The 15,703-nt window shown below is 45.0% G+C and overlaps 1 protein-coding gene across 2 annotated transcripts in view; it reads right to left on the bottom strand.

Moving 5' to 3' along the window:
• Nucleotides 1-754: 754 nt before the first annotated feature.
• The window catches only part of LOC140420693 (metabotropic glutamate receptor 1-like), an 842,616-nt gene continuing 827,667 nt past the window's right edge, over nucleotides 755-15,703 (bottom strand). Inside the window, exon 9 of one of the 2 annotated variants that reach the window (XM_072504696.1) lies at nucleotides 755-2,717. In XM_072504696.1, coding sequence (XP_072360797.1) covers nucleotides 2,645-2,717 — 73 coding nt within the window. In that variant the 3' untranslated portion in view covers nucleotides 755-2,644. Of the gene's footprint in view, nucleotides 2,718-5,840; nucleotides 6,715-15,703 lie in introns of those variants that run through there. The other variant, XM_072504691.1, reaches the window with a different exon arrangement.

The raw sequence follows: 15,703 nt of genomic DNA, 5'->3' as shown, positions 1-15,703 counted from the left end.
GGCGGGCACTTGGCCCGGCGGGATTTGGCGGGCACGTGGCCCGTCGAGTGCGCAGAATTGACACGGGGGCCGCTTTCAACGGCCCCTGACCGGTGCCAAGGCGACCGCACTGGCACGATTGCTGCCGATTCTCCGGTCGGTCGCCAGAGAATCGGCGGCCCGCCGTTGGAGCGGCGTGGCGGGATTCTCCGTCCCGGCACGGGCTCGGAGAATCCCGGCCGACACCTCTGACAGTGCAACATACCCTCAACACTGCCCTGGAATACAAGCTTAGATTTTGTGCCCAAGGTAAGTGGGAGTCTCTGGATAATCATTTTAAAATTTTGCTGGCCTTAATGAAATGACTCAAACGTGAGATGGTAGCCACCTAGGATGAAATGGAGGATTTAAACTTTACTGGAGTTTCTTGGAGAGGGGGCAGAGTTAGACACAGGCAATGTTTGGGTAGGGGGTAGACTGCACATATTCAATGGATGGCCAGAATTGAATGGTTGCTCAGGTAACATTAGCATTCTGCAGGGTGGCAACCCCTGCATACCAGCAAACAAAGGAGTGAAACTAGAAGGAAGCAGTTCCAATTTTCAGAGTTAGCGGAATGATTCTATAACCTGCTGCTTCAAGGAAAAGCTTCTCCGGGGAACAGTGAGCTTGCCCACACCCCAACCCGTGCCATGGGATGATGCTTAATATTTCCCAAGATGCACCTCTTATATTCAAACAGCATATTGTGCCCTAATAATAATGTATTGAATGGTATGAGACCAATATTTCACACCTTTATTTAATCACAGCTCATAGATCGAAATATATCATTGTGTATTGTCAATGACAGATTCGCCGATAACAAATAGACTTTGCCTCCAGTCAAACTGCAACCAAATTTTAACATATGTAACCAAAAGCAGTAGTTTTGAAGGAACCGTAATAATCATGAATTACAACAACAACTTGCATTTACATAGCACCTCTAATATAGTAAAACATCCAAAGTTGCTTCGCAGGAGTATTAAATTTGACACAAGCTACAGATGGAGATATTAGAACAGGTTCTCAAAAGCTTGGTCAAAGAGGTAGGTTGTAAGGAGCATCTTAAATGAGTAGCAAAAGATTTAGGGAAGGATATCCAAAGCTCGGGGTGAGAAACTGCAAATGGCAGAGTGGTGAAAATCAGTGACATGCACGAGGCCAGAGCTGGAGGGTTGTAGGGCCGCAGGATAGTACAGACTTAGAGATCAACAAGGCCATGAAAGGGATTCGAAAATAAGGATGAGAATTTTAAAATCGAGATGTTGTCAGACGAGGAGCCAATGCAGGTTAGCAAGCACAGGGGTACAGCAAAATGCAAAAAATGTCATTTAAAATTAAATGTAAGAAAAGAATTATTGTTCATTCCAGACAGATTTTCAAACAAAGGTGGTGAAAGGAGGCTTGTATGCAATCGGAAATATCTTACCAAGGTAAACAGAACTTCATTTATTGCCTTCTGCTCTCAAATTACATCTTACTTGTCTAAACATTTTTTACATTTGCTGTTTACAAGATCATAAAAGTTGAATTGTAAAGAACACTCACACTCATAATTCTTTTTGTTAAATCTTGACATAAACGGTTAACAGTGCACAACCAATAACTACTATCAATTTAATTTTCCTACTTCATTTAAAATGTATAATTATCATAAATGTCAAATCTCATCTGAATTTGGGTAAAACCCAACATTGAAAGCAACACTTGCTTGTGATATTTTAAAAGGTTTACCAGGGGATGCGATTTGTGACTGTTATGGTTCAAACAGTTGTTACAACAGTTCAACTCTACTTACACCTGCAGAAGTCATTTTTTTAAGTTGACATGACACTGAAGAGGAAGGCGAATTCCACCCGGAGGACTGGGAAGGTTGGTAGTTTTTCATTTGCACAAACATCTTGGCATTTGGCTCCATCGTACAGGAGACTACCGCAGTCGTGGGAATTGTGATGCGCCAGAATTAGTTGCCCTAGATTTCCAAATGTTTCCTTGCTGTGTGCGGAAAGCCCCAGATGCAGAGCACAGATAAAAGTGCACAGTGTTGATTTATGTTGGGGCACTTATAGGATTTTCATGATGCAAGCAGGCATTAGGGCAGGATGTGTGAGTAGGTCAGAATGAACTAGTTTCTCAATTCTCACAGGCTAGTTGATTGCTGTTGGCCTTGCAACCTGATTTTATTGCACCCCTTGTTTTCATTAAATTTCAAACACTTGATCATTTTTATTTCAAGGATACAGATAATAAAATATAACTGGAAGTCAATACAAATTACTTTTGATCCTTTTGCTGTTATGAAGAGGAGGTGGATTTGCATAAACCAAAACTCAACTTTTCGTCCTGGATCGGGCACCTTGCTGGCTGTTAACTTAGCCTCTTCAGTCAAGAGCTATTTCAATGGTTGCTGTCACTCATATACATTTTTAAAAATTACTTATTTTCTGAATGTGAGTATTATTGGCATTTTATTGGCCATTCTAGATGCCCTTGAAAATTAGGTGGTGGGCCTTCTTCTTGAGCCGCTGCAGTCCATATAGCGACGGTGCACTCACAATGTTGTTCGGTAGTGAGTTTCAGGAATCCCAACCAATAATGATGAAGGAACGATGACATATATCTAAGTCGAGTGAGTGACCTGGAGGGGAACTTGGAGGTGGTGGTGCTTCCATGCGTCTTCTGCCCTTGTCCTTCTAGGTGGTGGAGGTCAGGGGTTAGTCAGCGTCAAACAACTGGTGAACAGCACAATGCAGAATGTGAACAGTACCGAGGGATTCATCAGGAGAATTGTGTTGCATGCTTGGAAGAAGTTACTAAATATTTAAGGGCAAACTTTGCAAAGCTCAGTTCTCATCGCAAATGTCCACCATGAAACTACCAATATGGCTCAGAGAGAGCCTGTTAAGTGGTAACACATTTCTTTGACAGGAAAGGGAGTTGGAGATGGACAGTAATTTGCATAGAATAAAAGAGTCAAGGATGGGTCATTTGAGAATGGGTGACTCTGAGATTTGAAGGAGGGGAAAGTGACCTTACCAGAGGAGAGGGAATTTCTAACAATATCAGCTAACATGGGGAGTCAGCAATATGATGAGCAATGGTTGAAGGGATGGGGGAGTGGGGGTGGGGGGGGTGGGGGGGGGTGGGGGGGGGGGGAGGAGGGATGGGGGTGGGAGGGGTGGGGGGGGGAGTGTCTCATGAACAAGGTGAACTCAGAGAGGGTATGAGGGGACAGGGGAGAAACAAAATGGAAATTCGGGCCTCAGACACTGGGAGACTTTGTCTTGATGGGGTTAACGGAAGGAAGTGACAGAGGGAGCTTAATGGATGGTCTTAATTTTATCAAGCACCTTGCATTGGTTGGACCTATGGCAATTTTTAAGTGTGAGTAGATAGGTGGTGAGAAGAAAGGGGAAATAGAGATATGGGATTAGGACAATGCCTTGTGTGGAAGATACATTTCAAAGTTTGTGCGAGATGGCTGTTTCCACTTTGTAGTTTAAGTTCAGTGGTGTTGCAATTCCAGTTGGGAGTCCCATAAACCCTGTGTTCATTATTGTGTGTGGAGCATGAGGTCAACGGGTGTGCTCCAATTTTATCAACCATGGCCAGGTGTGGATCGTCTTTGGGAATTCTCCCTGCTTGCCTGTCAAAATTCTGACAGAAGATCGACGGAAGCCCCAGAGAAAGTGTGTAAAAAAGGAAAGACTTATCTAGCACCTTTTGTGACCTCAGAATATCCTCGAGTGCTTTACAGACAGTGAGTGTTTCTGAAGCGTAATCATTGTTGCAATGTAGGGATCACAACAGCCGGTTTGTCCCCAGCAAGCTCCCACAAACACCAAAGATAAAAGACAGATCATCTGTTCTTCGTGATGTTAGTTGAGGGATAAGAATTGGCCAGGTCACCAAAGGGAGCATTTCCTCTTTTCCTCGATTAGTGCAGGGATCTTTCAGGCCTGCCCGAAAGGACAGGTGGGATTTTAGTTGAGCACTTCACCAAAAAGACTCACTTGCTATTGAACTGAAATGTCAGCCTAGGTCATATGCTTAAATCACTGGAGCAGCCTTCTGGCTACGAACTGGGACTGCTACTAACTGAGCCTGCCACCCGAAAAAGGTGGAGATATTATACTATGGCATCCAGTGATGTACCACATCGGGATTAGGATTAGTACCAAGCAAGATCACCCCGATGCAAAAGTGAAATACTGCAGATGCTTGAAATCTGAAATAAAAACAGACATTGCTGGACATACCCAGCAGGTCAGGCAGCAGCTGCAGAGGGAGAAGCACTCTGTTTGTCTCTCCACAGATGCTGCCCGCCCTGGTGAGTATTTCCAACATTTTCTGTTTTCATTTGCAATCACTCCAATAGAGTTTCCCGCAAGGTTCTGGAGAAGGCGAGATATCAGGACAGCAACCAAAAATGGACTTTTCTTTTGAAGAATGCCACCTCACCTTTGACAAACCAAGTGCTGTGAATGTGGACTCTTTCTACAATCTACACTTTTAATTCTCAGAAACTAGAGAACCTACTTCACCTATGTTACAGTTTCAAACTCTGAAAATATATCTACAAATGTAAGGTTTTTTAAAACTCTTAGACACTGGCTTACATAGAAAACAAACTTCAGACTGTCAGAATTGTTAAGACTGACACACGTAACAGAACCCCCCCCAAAAAACTGCATTTTCCATCAGAATGCGTCGGAATTTAACATGAAATGTTTTGTTTGTGTATCTGAGATGTAAGTTACATCAGAAACACTGATCATTGCGATCACTACTGCCCACCATGGATTACATTTTAACAACTTGTGCAAGGTTTCCGAGGGGATTCTTTAAAAAACACAGCTGAGAGTTCAGTTGGTTTCCCTTGTTCATTGTTCCTGAAAGTAAAGGTGACGAGCTGCATTCTGTTTCCCGGTCTTCTGCACGTGGGTTGCACGTTGTCCCAAAGTATCTGCAGAGTGAGAGTGTTTATTCTTGCCGCTCTTTGAAGAGTGCAGCTAGCTGCAGATCTGACAGCTTGTCCAACGTCCCAGGCAACCGCAGTGTTTTGACAATAGACAATGCTGCTCATGCTCCCCCTCTTTTTCTTTCAGGAAAAGCAGGCAAAGTGTTTCCAAACGAATCAGTGGCCTTTGGCAGGGTTGGAAGAAATGATTGAGAAACAGGGCAGAGTTTGCCGCCCTAACCTCTGGGTGGAAGCAAGATGTCCTCTTGTGACATTGTACCATTTGAATGAAAAGCAGTAAGAGCACCGTCTTCTGTCAGATTGCAGATATTACCGTTAGCCTGTGGCCCACCCTCAATGGGCATGTATCACAATCATGACACAATTTGAGGGGAGGGTGGGATTAAAAATCCCAGGATTTGAACATGCTGCAGATTATTGTTGATGGATGGACTTTATTGCCCCAGTCTTGATTTGTAAATAATAAGCCCTGGCCATTGCTGCCCAATAAACAGGCACTCAGCAAAAGAACACAGCAGCAGTTCACCTGATGGTTGCTTCTGACAGCTTGCAGTGGGGACATAGTGAAATATCAGGCGTCCAATAACTATAATCCAACAACTATTTGCAATTTTAAAAGGATGCAATAAAATAGCACATTTTAGCATGTCTATCTCTACAACAATGCTTCGGAAACGATTGTTCTGAGTTGCTACTGAATCCTAATCACAGAATAGCATCTGGACCTTGACCGTAAGGGATGATATACTGTTTTCCTCTTCGCTTTCAAAAATGTTTTATGACTTACACTACGGCACTGGATAACCTCTCCCCCCCCCCCCCCCCATACCCCCACTTCTAAATATTTTAATTTGGAAGTTCTCAGCAAACGTTAACTTCTGGCCGCCTGGCTAAACCGTCACAGGGTTGAGGAAGTTTGTTTGTAGTCTCTCAGAATGACCGAAGCATAGGTTACACTGGGAGGGGTGCACAGCACTGACTCAGAGATTGGGGAGCTGGGGACAGAGCTGCCTGATGCCACTGAATCTCGGAAGGGGGAGGGAGGTGTGAGCGCGGGGGAGTCCTCCAGCGTGAGCTTGTTGGGGACGGGCAGTTCCTCCTGGATCTCGGTGCTGTCATACATGAAGTCGTCGATGAGATTGAACCGTTCGCTTTCCTCCTCGACAGGCGAGATGGGTTGAGGATTGAAGGTTGTCATCTGGAGAGGGAGAACCTGTTGGTCCAACTGGTACAGTGAGTTCATCCCGTTCCCGGGCACTGGCACAGTAAGCACTGAATTAAGGTCAGTCATATTGGTTGAAAATGTATTGACCACACCATGCAAATGATCCATTATGGACTGTTGCGAAGAAACACCTTTTGGGAACTGATCAGAAATGAAAAATTGAGGATCTTCTATTTCTTTAAGCTGCGTGATAGACATTGTTCGTCGCTGCAACATCATCTCTGGACTATTGGGAATGTCGAGTCTCAAGGGGTCACTTTCATCCTCTTCCACAACATTGTAAAGGGCTTTTGTGCTGGTGTCTGAGAAGCTGAGGTTTTTAATCTGATTCTGATATGGCTTAGTCAGGGGTTTGATTACAGCTGTCTGATTAGATGCACCATCTTTGCTCTTCACATGGACGGACAGTCTATGCCACATGTGTTGTCCCTTCGCTGGTCGTCCAGTTCCTGGTTCAGACCATGACACAGACTTCCCATTGGAACTGGGGAAAGATGTAAATTCCCAGTTAAAACCTTTTGCACCAAAACTGCAGCTGAATATTTTCACAGTCGATTTTTACAATTCTCCTGCCTGTACTTGCATTTTAAAGTGGGAGTGCCATTCCTTTGGGGAAAATATACCTGGAGCAGCAGTGAAGTAGAATAGTTTCACATGCAAAGATCAAGATGATTTCAGATTGCAAATAATATCGTGCAAATGATAAAATTGCCAAAAATTTACAATGTGCCCAGTGACTTGGCAACAGAGACAATGATCGCTCTTAAGCATCAATGTTTGTGTAAAGAGACCAATGTAATTTAGCAGGTGGCAAAATGTTGCTGTGTGTTACAGCCTATTAGGGCTGGACTAAGTTGCTGAGAATTAAATTAATTGATCAAAACAAACAATCCATTCAATACTAGTTGGCAATCTCCAGGCTACTCCTTATTAAACTTGGAATGATTGCATTAAAGAACAACTATTAGGAAGTGACAACAGGAAACATATTTGTTGAGAATAAAATAATGTTTACTGAATGATTTTGACATGCATACATTAGCCTTTGCAGTAAAACATTGGCATTCCTCTTGAATCCTTGGTGTTTAGAGTGAGAATTTACTGTTTCATCCAATTTTTCTCCCATTCAAGCAATCACACCTCTTCTGCTGAGAACACAAACAACTATGTCATGGGAAAATCCATTCATTTATCTGTCTGTCCACCCATCCATTCTCCCATTCAACCAGCCTGTCATTCATTCATCCAGCTCAAAATGCTGCATATAGCTAACTTTCCATCTATCTCAAGTAACCATTACCCTATCTTGCTAACCACCTATGCCTTAACCATTTGCCAAGCTTATCATTATCTATTTAGTACTAGAATCATAGACTTTACAGTGCAGAAGTAGGTAATTCGGCCCATCGAGTCTGCACCGACCCTTGGAAAGAGCACCCCACTTAAGCCCCACACCTCCACCCTATCCCCTTTTTCCCGGTAACCCAGTAACCCCACCTAACCTTTTTGGACACAAAGGGCAATTTAGAATGGCAAATCCACCTAACCTGCACATCTTTGGGCTGTGGGAGGAAACTGGAGCACAAGAGGAAACCCACGCAGACACAGGGAGAACGTGCAGCCTCTGCACAGACAGTGACCCAAGCCGGGAATCGAATCTGGGACCCTGGAGCTGTGAAGCAACGATGATAACCATTGTGCGACCGTGCTGCCATATGTTACATATATGGTCCAGCATCCACCCTGTCACCCATTTCCAACCTTACATCAATTCATTCTATCATTTATCTAGCCAATGAGTCATCCAGTTAGCTAGCAGCCAATCTAACCATCTAGCCACATAACTAAAACAACCAGGTTAACAGGAATATATACATCCAGGTAGCTCTCCACCCAATCTGCCAGTTAGCCATTCTCTTTCTTTTCATTTCTCCTAACTCTCTTTCTAATTCATCCAGGCAATAATGCACTTAGCTGCAATCTAACCAGGGGACGGATTCTCTGCCTGTTCACACCAGCAGGATTCTCCAGCCCCACGTCAGTGAATTGGAGATTTGGCTGAGCGCCAAATTCTCCACCTTCACTAGCAGCGGTAGTGGGGCACACTGGGATCGGAGAACCTAGATATCGAACATCCAACTATTCATCCAATTAGCTATCCAATCAGGTGTCCAACCAGACAGGCGGCCATATGTGGACAATCAAACACACTTCTATCCAGCAATGCAGACATTGATCAATTTAGTGAGTCATTTTTCTCTCCAGTTACCAATTGCCAAGCAACCATCCTTTCATTCAGCTCATCATGCATCCAATCAGACAATAATCAATTATCCACCTTCTATCCATTCAGACAAACAGCTGGTGTTCACCAGCCAGAACTGATGGAAGGTCACCTCACTCTGAAATGGTGATTCTATTTCTCTGCATAGATGCTGCCTGATGTGCTGAGTAGATCCAGCATTTTTTTGTTTCATATCACATTGAAGAATTTCATATCTTAGTTGTTTGAGGAGCTGGAGCAAAAGTAGTTTAGTGAGGATCGGAGTAATGGATAAATGAAACTTGGTGGGGGCTGAGATAAGATCAGCTGAGCTTTGGATCAACTGAGGTGAAAGGAAGGCAGACACTGAGAGGAGGACCAGGAGAACAGTTGAATAGTAGATTGTGGGCGTGGAAGGTACATGGTTGAAGGCTTCATCGGCAGATGGGCTGAGGTCAAGGGAGGTCTTGATTATATTATGGAAGTGATCTTTGTAATTGAGAGGATATGTGTTTGGATGTTGTGCTCAAGGTTGAATAGGTTATGTCCGAGACAGTGATCAGGGAGGGAGATGAAATCAGCAGCATATGCGTGGAATTTGTGGCAGGAACAGGAATGTTGAAATTGTGGCTCATTCAGGGTTTTATGTCAGACAGACAATCTAATGATAGAAAGGCACTGGAGGGGTCATTGAAGTACACAGAAGTTACATTGTTCAAGATTGTTCAGCCCAAATTGTTCACATCCCTTCAACCCATTTTCCTTCACCCATCCGTCCATCTAATCTTGAATGTGGCCATAGTTTCTTCCTCTGATATCTTATCTACAAATTTCAACAACAATTGCTCCAGCTCTATATCCAATTATTGATACACAATGCAAACAGGACACAGTACTGAACCCTGAGGGATGTTATCACCCATCTCCAACCACATTAACTCTCACTTCTAACTAATCTTAATACAGTTTTCTATCATCTCCTAATTCCATATGCCTTAATCTCTTCTAATAATCTTCTATGTAGTACCTTGTCAAATGCTTTTCTAAAGTCCAGGTACACTCAATCCACTTCACTTCCCCCATATCTGTTAACCCACAAGCAATTCTGCAACAATTGTTACAATTTACCATGATCATCCCCTTTTGAAATCTCTGCTGTGTACTTATCTGTATCCGTTTTTTAAAAATCAGTACTACATTAGCTACTGTCGAGTCCTCTGGTTTGCATTGGCACTTGTCGAACCCTGTCAAACAATTTTTAGGGCCTCTTCCGCCTCTGGGTTGCAGGCTATATCCCATTGGGCCTGGCACTTTGTATCCCTTTAGCTTACTTAATTCATCTAAAATATTTGTTTTAACCATCAAGGATACATTTATCTTACTTTTAACCACTTAGAACCATGGAATCCCTACAGCACAGAAGGGTGCTGTTCGGCCCATTGTGCCTGCACCAACCCTGTGAAAGAGCACCCTACAAAGGCTAATTTTCCCTGTCAAATCAGCTCTACCCCCATAACCTAACCTGCACATTTTTGGACACTAAGGGGCAATTTAGCATAGCCAATCCACCTAACCTGCATATCTTTGGATTGTGGGAGGAAACTGGAGCACCCGGAGGAAACCCACACAGACACGGGAAGAATGTGCAGACAGTCATCCAAGGCAGGAATTGAACCCGGGTCCCTGGAGCTGTGAGACAGCAGTACTAACCACTGTGCTACCATGCTCCTCACTTAAGAATTCACCTCCTCTTAGCTATCCTTCTCTTTCGTAAAGAGAGAGGCGGTGAGAGTAGAATTGCACAGCATCGGTACAAGTGGCAGCACATGTTTTTCATTTATTTGTTCTCAAAGTGTGTGTGTTTTGCTGACAAGGTTGACATTTATTGCCCATTCTTAGTTGACTTGGAGAAAGTGCTGATACAACTCAGTAGCTTTCAAAACCTACGACAGAGGGAAATTAAAGATCCACAACATTTGTATGGAACTGGAGTCACATATGGACCAAAGTGAGTAAGGACTAAAGGTTTCCTTCTGTTAATGGGCATCTATGAATCAGTTGGATTTCCATGTGCATGGTCGTTAGTACAGCTGCCAGTTTTTGTTAAATTCCCATTTTCTTTTTATGAATTCAATTTTTCAATTGAAATGGTCAAATTCGAACTTGCGTTCCTTGGATAATCATAATACCACTGTACCCTGATCTACAGACACCTGTGTTAAACTGGCTGAGCTTGTTAGAATGGAGATTGCAATGCTCTGATTCTGATGGTCGTGTGTACTGAATAGGCATATACACAGAATGAACTTCCATACATTGACCAGTGAAATGCTGGGTCATAAGTTTGAGACACTACCCTGCCCCTCACCCTGTGCCCCCCCAACCCCCACCTGAGGAAATGTCGATCCTGAGCAGACCAACTAGGCCACCTTGCAAAGATGACATGCTCAGGTGGCCTCCGGCAGACCCAGCAGCATGCAAACGCAATGGTGGGCGCTGCTGGAACTGCAACTAGGCCTCAGAATAAAGACAACGTGGATCCCGGAGAGAGGGATGTCAGGGCTAATGGATGGGGAATGATCGAGGAGCTGAGGGAGGGAGGGGGAGGGGGGGGGTGGTGAGGGAGTTGGGGGTGGGGGTGGGGGGTTGGTTTTGATGGCCAGAAAACAAGTGACAACAGGGTAGAGGTGTGACATTTAAAAATATATATTTTTATTGGAGATTTTCCATTTTACAATATATTTTGCAATAAAACCCGTAATACCCACAGCAGATGATACACAAAACCAATGTAACAAAACCCATAACCAACTGTGCTCACCACATGCACCAAGAGAAGAAAGAAAACCGAAAACAAACAAAACAAGACAAGCCCCAACACCCCCCACCCCCTCCCCCCCAGAAACTGACGCTGACTAATTCCTTAAAGTAGGTAATGAATGGCTGCCATCTCTGGTAGAACCCTTCAACCGACCCCCTAATGGTGGATTTGATTTTCTCCAGGTACAAAAATTCCATTAGTTCATCCAACCATGCCAAGGCGCTGGGCAGAGATGAAGACCTCCACCCCAGCAGAACTTGACTCTGGGCAATCAATGAAGTGAAGGCATGGAGATCTGCCTTCACTCCTGCCTATAGCCCATGTCTATAGTATATAGCCTATAGTCTGACATCCCACAAATGGCCACCAGAGGACTAGGCTCCAGATTGATATTGAGAAAAACTGATGTGGTGCTGAAGAAGGAGACTCAAAAGGTTATCAGTTTGGGGCAAGCCCAGAACATATGTGTGTGATTGGCCGGACCCTGGAACACTGCTCGCACCTGCCTTCTACCTCTGGAAACAAACCACTCATCCTAGTTTTGGTCAGGTGCACTGTATGTACCTCCTTAAGCTGGATTAGAACAAGCCGCGCACATGAAGACGTGGCGTTCACCCGATGAAGGGCCTCACTCCACACCTCATTATCCACCATAGATCCCAATTCCCTCTCCCACTTCGCATTCATCCCATCTGTGGAGTCCGAATCCTCAGGCAGAATTCGCCCCTAAATACCAGACGTACTACCCTCCTCCGACCCCACCAGCTAAAGGATCCTTTCCAACAGTGACGCTGCAGTGCCAAGGGAAATGATTGGAAGGCCACCCGTACAGAATCCCTTATCTGGAAGTATCTGAACGAGTTCAACCCCAGAAGCTGAAATGTCGCTGACAATTCCTCCAAGCCGGAAAACTGTCCCTCTACAAACAAATCCCCGAATCTCTCAAGACCATTCCCTTCCCGCACTCCGAACGTGGCATCCAATCTCGATGGCTGAAATAAGTGATTAGCACAGATAGGGACCATCCTTGATACGGGTCCAAGCTTAAAATGCTGCCTAAACTGTCGCCATAACCTTAAAGTGAACACAACCACCTTGTTGAGGAGTATCTTGCTAGAGAAAATGGAAGCGAGGCCATCACCAATGCACCCAGACTCGATCCCCTGTATAACCTCTCCTCTATCTGCCCCCATATGGAATCTGGGTCACTGCACCATACCAGCACCTTCTCAGCATTGGCTGTCCAATAATAATAAAGCAAATTCGGCAATGGTAGCCCCCCCCCCAACTACCTCTCCCTTTGAAGAACCACCCTACGGATCTTCGGAGTCTTTCCCACCCATATAAAGGATGAGATTAACCTATTAACCATCACAAATAAAGATTTAGGGAGGAAGATGGGAACTTTGGAAGAATATTAATTTTAATAGATTGGACTCTGCCCGCCAGGGACAGGGGAAGGTTGTATCTGTAATATCATGCACGGGACCTACGGGGCGTGAATGCTTTTCTCCCCCGTGCTCCTCGCAGAGTACGAGCTACGGGATGGGAATGCTCTTCTTCTCCATGCTCCTTGCGGAATATGAGGTCCCTCGCTAGGGGCAGGGTATTCCAATTAACCAATGTATATAAGGTTGCCCAATGAGGCACCGACCAAATAGGAACCCAGTAGGGATATATCTGGTAGAGTATATATCGTTTGTGTAAATAAAACTTTGTTTCTTATGTCACTCCGTGTGGACTCCCATGTCCTTATTAAACAGGCGATGAGGAATCAACTGGTTTGTCGCATGTTTGCAGATCGTACTTAACAATATCCACCAGACTTTCAAGTTCAATTTTGAAGCTGGGCCCAATCATGGGCCACCTGGACACCCATATACCTGAACCTAGAGCTGGCCAAGCGAAAGGGCAACATCCCCAAGTTGGCTCCTCTCCCTGGGGGGGGGGGGTTTAACCAGAAAACATTCGCTCTTTCCCAGATTCAACTTATTGCCTGAAAATGAACCAAAGCTCCTTAGTACCTCCATTATATCACCCATAGTGGGGACCGGGTCGAAAACATAAAGCAACAGATCGTCGGCAGATAGGGACGCCCAAGTTTCACCCTTCCCCTCTTTCTCCCCTTTCACTTACCCTAAGCCCTCAAAGCTATGGTTAAGAGCTCAATCGCTAACGCAAATAAACATCATACACCCCTGTCTAATCCACCTATTCAAATGGAAGTACCTAGAACTCAAGGGAATTGGTGCAAATGCTAGCCGAGGGGACCCTATACAACAGTCGTATCCATGAAATCAATTTTGACCCTAGACCGAATCTCTCCAGAACTTCAAAAATGTACCTCTACCCCACCCTATCAAATGCCTTCTCGGCATCTTAAGACACAATTACCCCAACCCGGGCCCCTTGGACGGGAAGGGAACAACATTCAACAGTCTTTGAATATTGGCTGACAATTGCCGGCCCTTAACAAAGTTTGTCTGATCCTCCACAATTACCTAGGGAGACAGAGCTCCAGCCTGACCACCAACAGCTTAGCCAGTATCTTGGCGTCCACATTTAACAATGACATTTGGTTAACAACAAAATGGTTTCAAGGAGGAGATAGATATATTTCTGATAAAAATGGGTTAAAGGGATATGGGGAACAGATGGGAAGTTGAATTTTGAGACCAGGGAGAGATCAGCCGTGATCTGATTGAATGGTGGAGCAGGCTCAAAGGGCTGAATTGCCTACTTCTGCTCCTAAATCCTATGTTCCTATAGGTCGGTGTGACCCACACTACTCCGTTGGGTCCTTATTCTTCTTTAACAGAAGGGAAATAGAGGCCTGCAGCAGTGTAGCAAGCTGGAATCCCAGGGGATAAAGAGTCATAAACATATTGACCTGCAACGGAACCAACTGATCAGCAAACCTCTGTTATAATTCCACCAGAAACCCATCAGGCCCAGGAGCTTTACTTGTTTGATTCCACCCAATATCGATCAAAATCTCCTCAGGGCCCAAGGGGCCCTTCAACTCTTCCCATCTCTCATCCTCCATCTCCGGAAACTCCAACCCATCTAAAAATGCCGTCATGTCCCACCACCCCACCAAGGCTGCCGATCTGGAAAGGTTCTTGTAAAAAGCCTCAAACGCAGAGTTAACTTTATCTGGAGCAGAAATCAAGCTACCACCCGAGTCCCTAACCTGAATAATCTCCCAGGAGGCCGCCTCAGCTGATGAGCCGATAGATGGCTGATCTTTTCCCCGTAAAAGAGCCCCCTCGAACGCCACAACTGTCTCACCGCCTTTCCTGTAGACAACAGATCAAACTGTGTCTGCATCTTCTTCCTGCTTGCCAGAAGCTCCGGGTTAGTCACATGCTTACCTGCGGTCCACCTCCAAGATATCATCCACCAACTTCTGCTGTTCCACCCGTACCTCCTTCTTCATATCTACCTTATAATCTCTCCTCTATTCACCACTTTCAAGGCTTCCCAAAGCATGGAGAGTGAGACTCATTGCTGTTAAATTCAACATGCTCACCAATGGCCTTAGACATGGGCCCACAGAACCCCATCTTCGGCAATAACCCAGATCTAAACTCCACTGTGGGCACTGAGCGGGACCCGACTCTAAAACCAAATCCAGCAGATGTGGGGCATGAACCGAGATGACAATGGCTGAGTGCTCTGCCTTCCTCACCCAAGGGAGGAGACAGTTACCCACTAGAAAAATGTCGACCCTGGAATACATCTTATGCACTGGAGAGAAGAACGAGAATTCTTTAACCCCCCCCCCGAGTGCATAAACCTCCACGGATTTGCCCCCCGCCACCTTTTCATAAATGCGAACGGCATCTCTGCCACCCCCCAGAGCGCCAACGACTTTGGCCTAGAACGGTCCAACTTCGAATCTGGCATGCAATTTAAATTGGTGTGTTGAATCCAAATCCAGAATGGAAGCAAACAGCTTCCTAATAAATACAGTGTCGTCCCAGTTCGGGCATATACGTTGACTAATACACCAACCTACCTGCCAGAGACCCTGTAACCATCACGTACCTACTGTATGGGTCCACTACAACCTTGTCCGCCAAACAAAGAACATGTTTATTGATTAAAATCGCTGCCCATCCCCAACTCGAGCCCTATTGTCAAAGCCTGAGTGAAAGACTTGGCTCACCCACCCCTTCTGCAGTCTGGTCTGGCCCCTCACCCACAGATGTGTCTCCTGCAAAAACATCATTTCAGCCCTCAGATTCTTTAGGGGAGAGAAAACATTCAACCTTTTCACTAGGCCCCCCGATCCCCTTACATTCCAGGCGACCAACTAAATTGGGGGCCACCCATTCCCCCTTAAACCGGAGTCAGCCATTTCTGCCGTAAAGGTTATCAAATGCT

Source organism: Scyliorhinus torazame, chromosome 1, assembly GCF_047496885.1.
Source record: "Scyliorhinus torazame isolate Kashiwa2021f chromosome 1, sScyTor2.1, whole genome shotgun sequence".
Classification (NCBI taxonomy): Eukaryota; Metazoa; Chordata; class Chondrichthyes; order Carcharhiniformes; family Scyliorhinidae; genus Scyliorhinus; species Scyliorhinus torazame.
The sequence above is the reverse complement of the archived record's forward strand: the minus strand, read 5'-3'. Positions and strand labels throughout refer to the sequence as shown.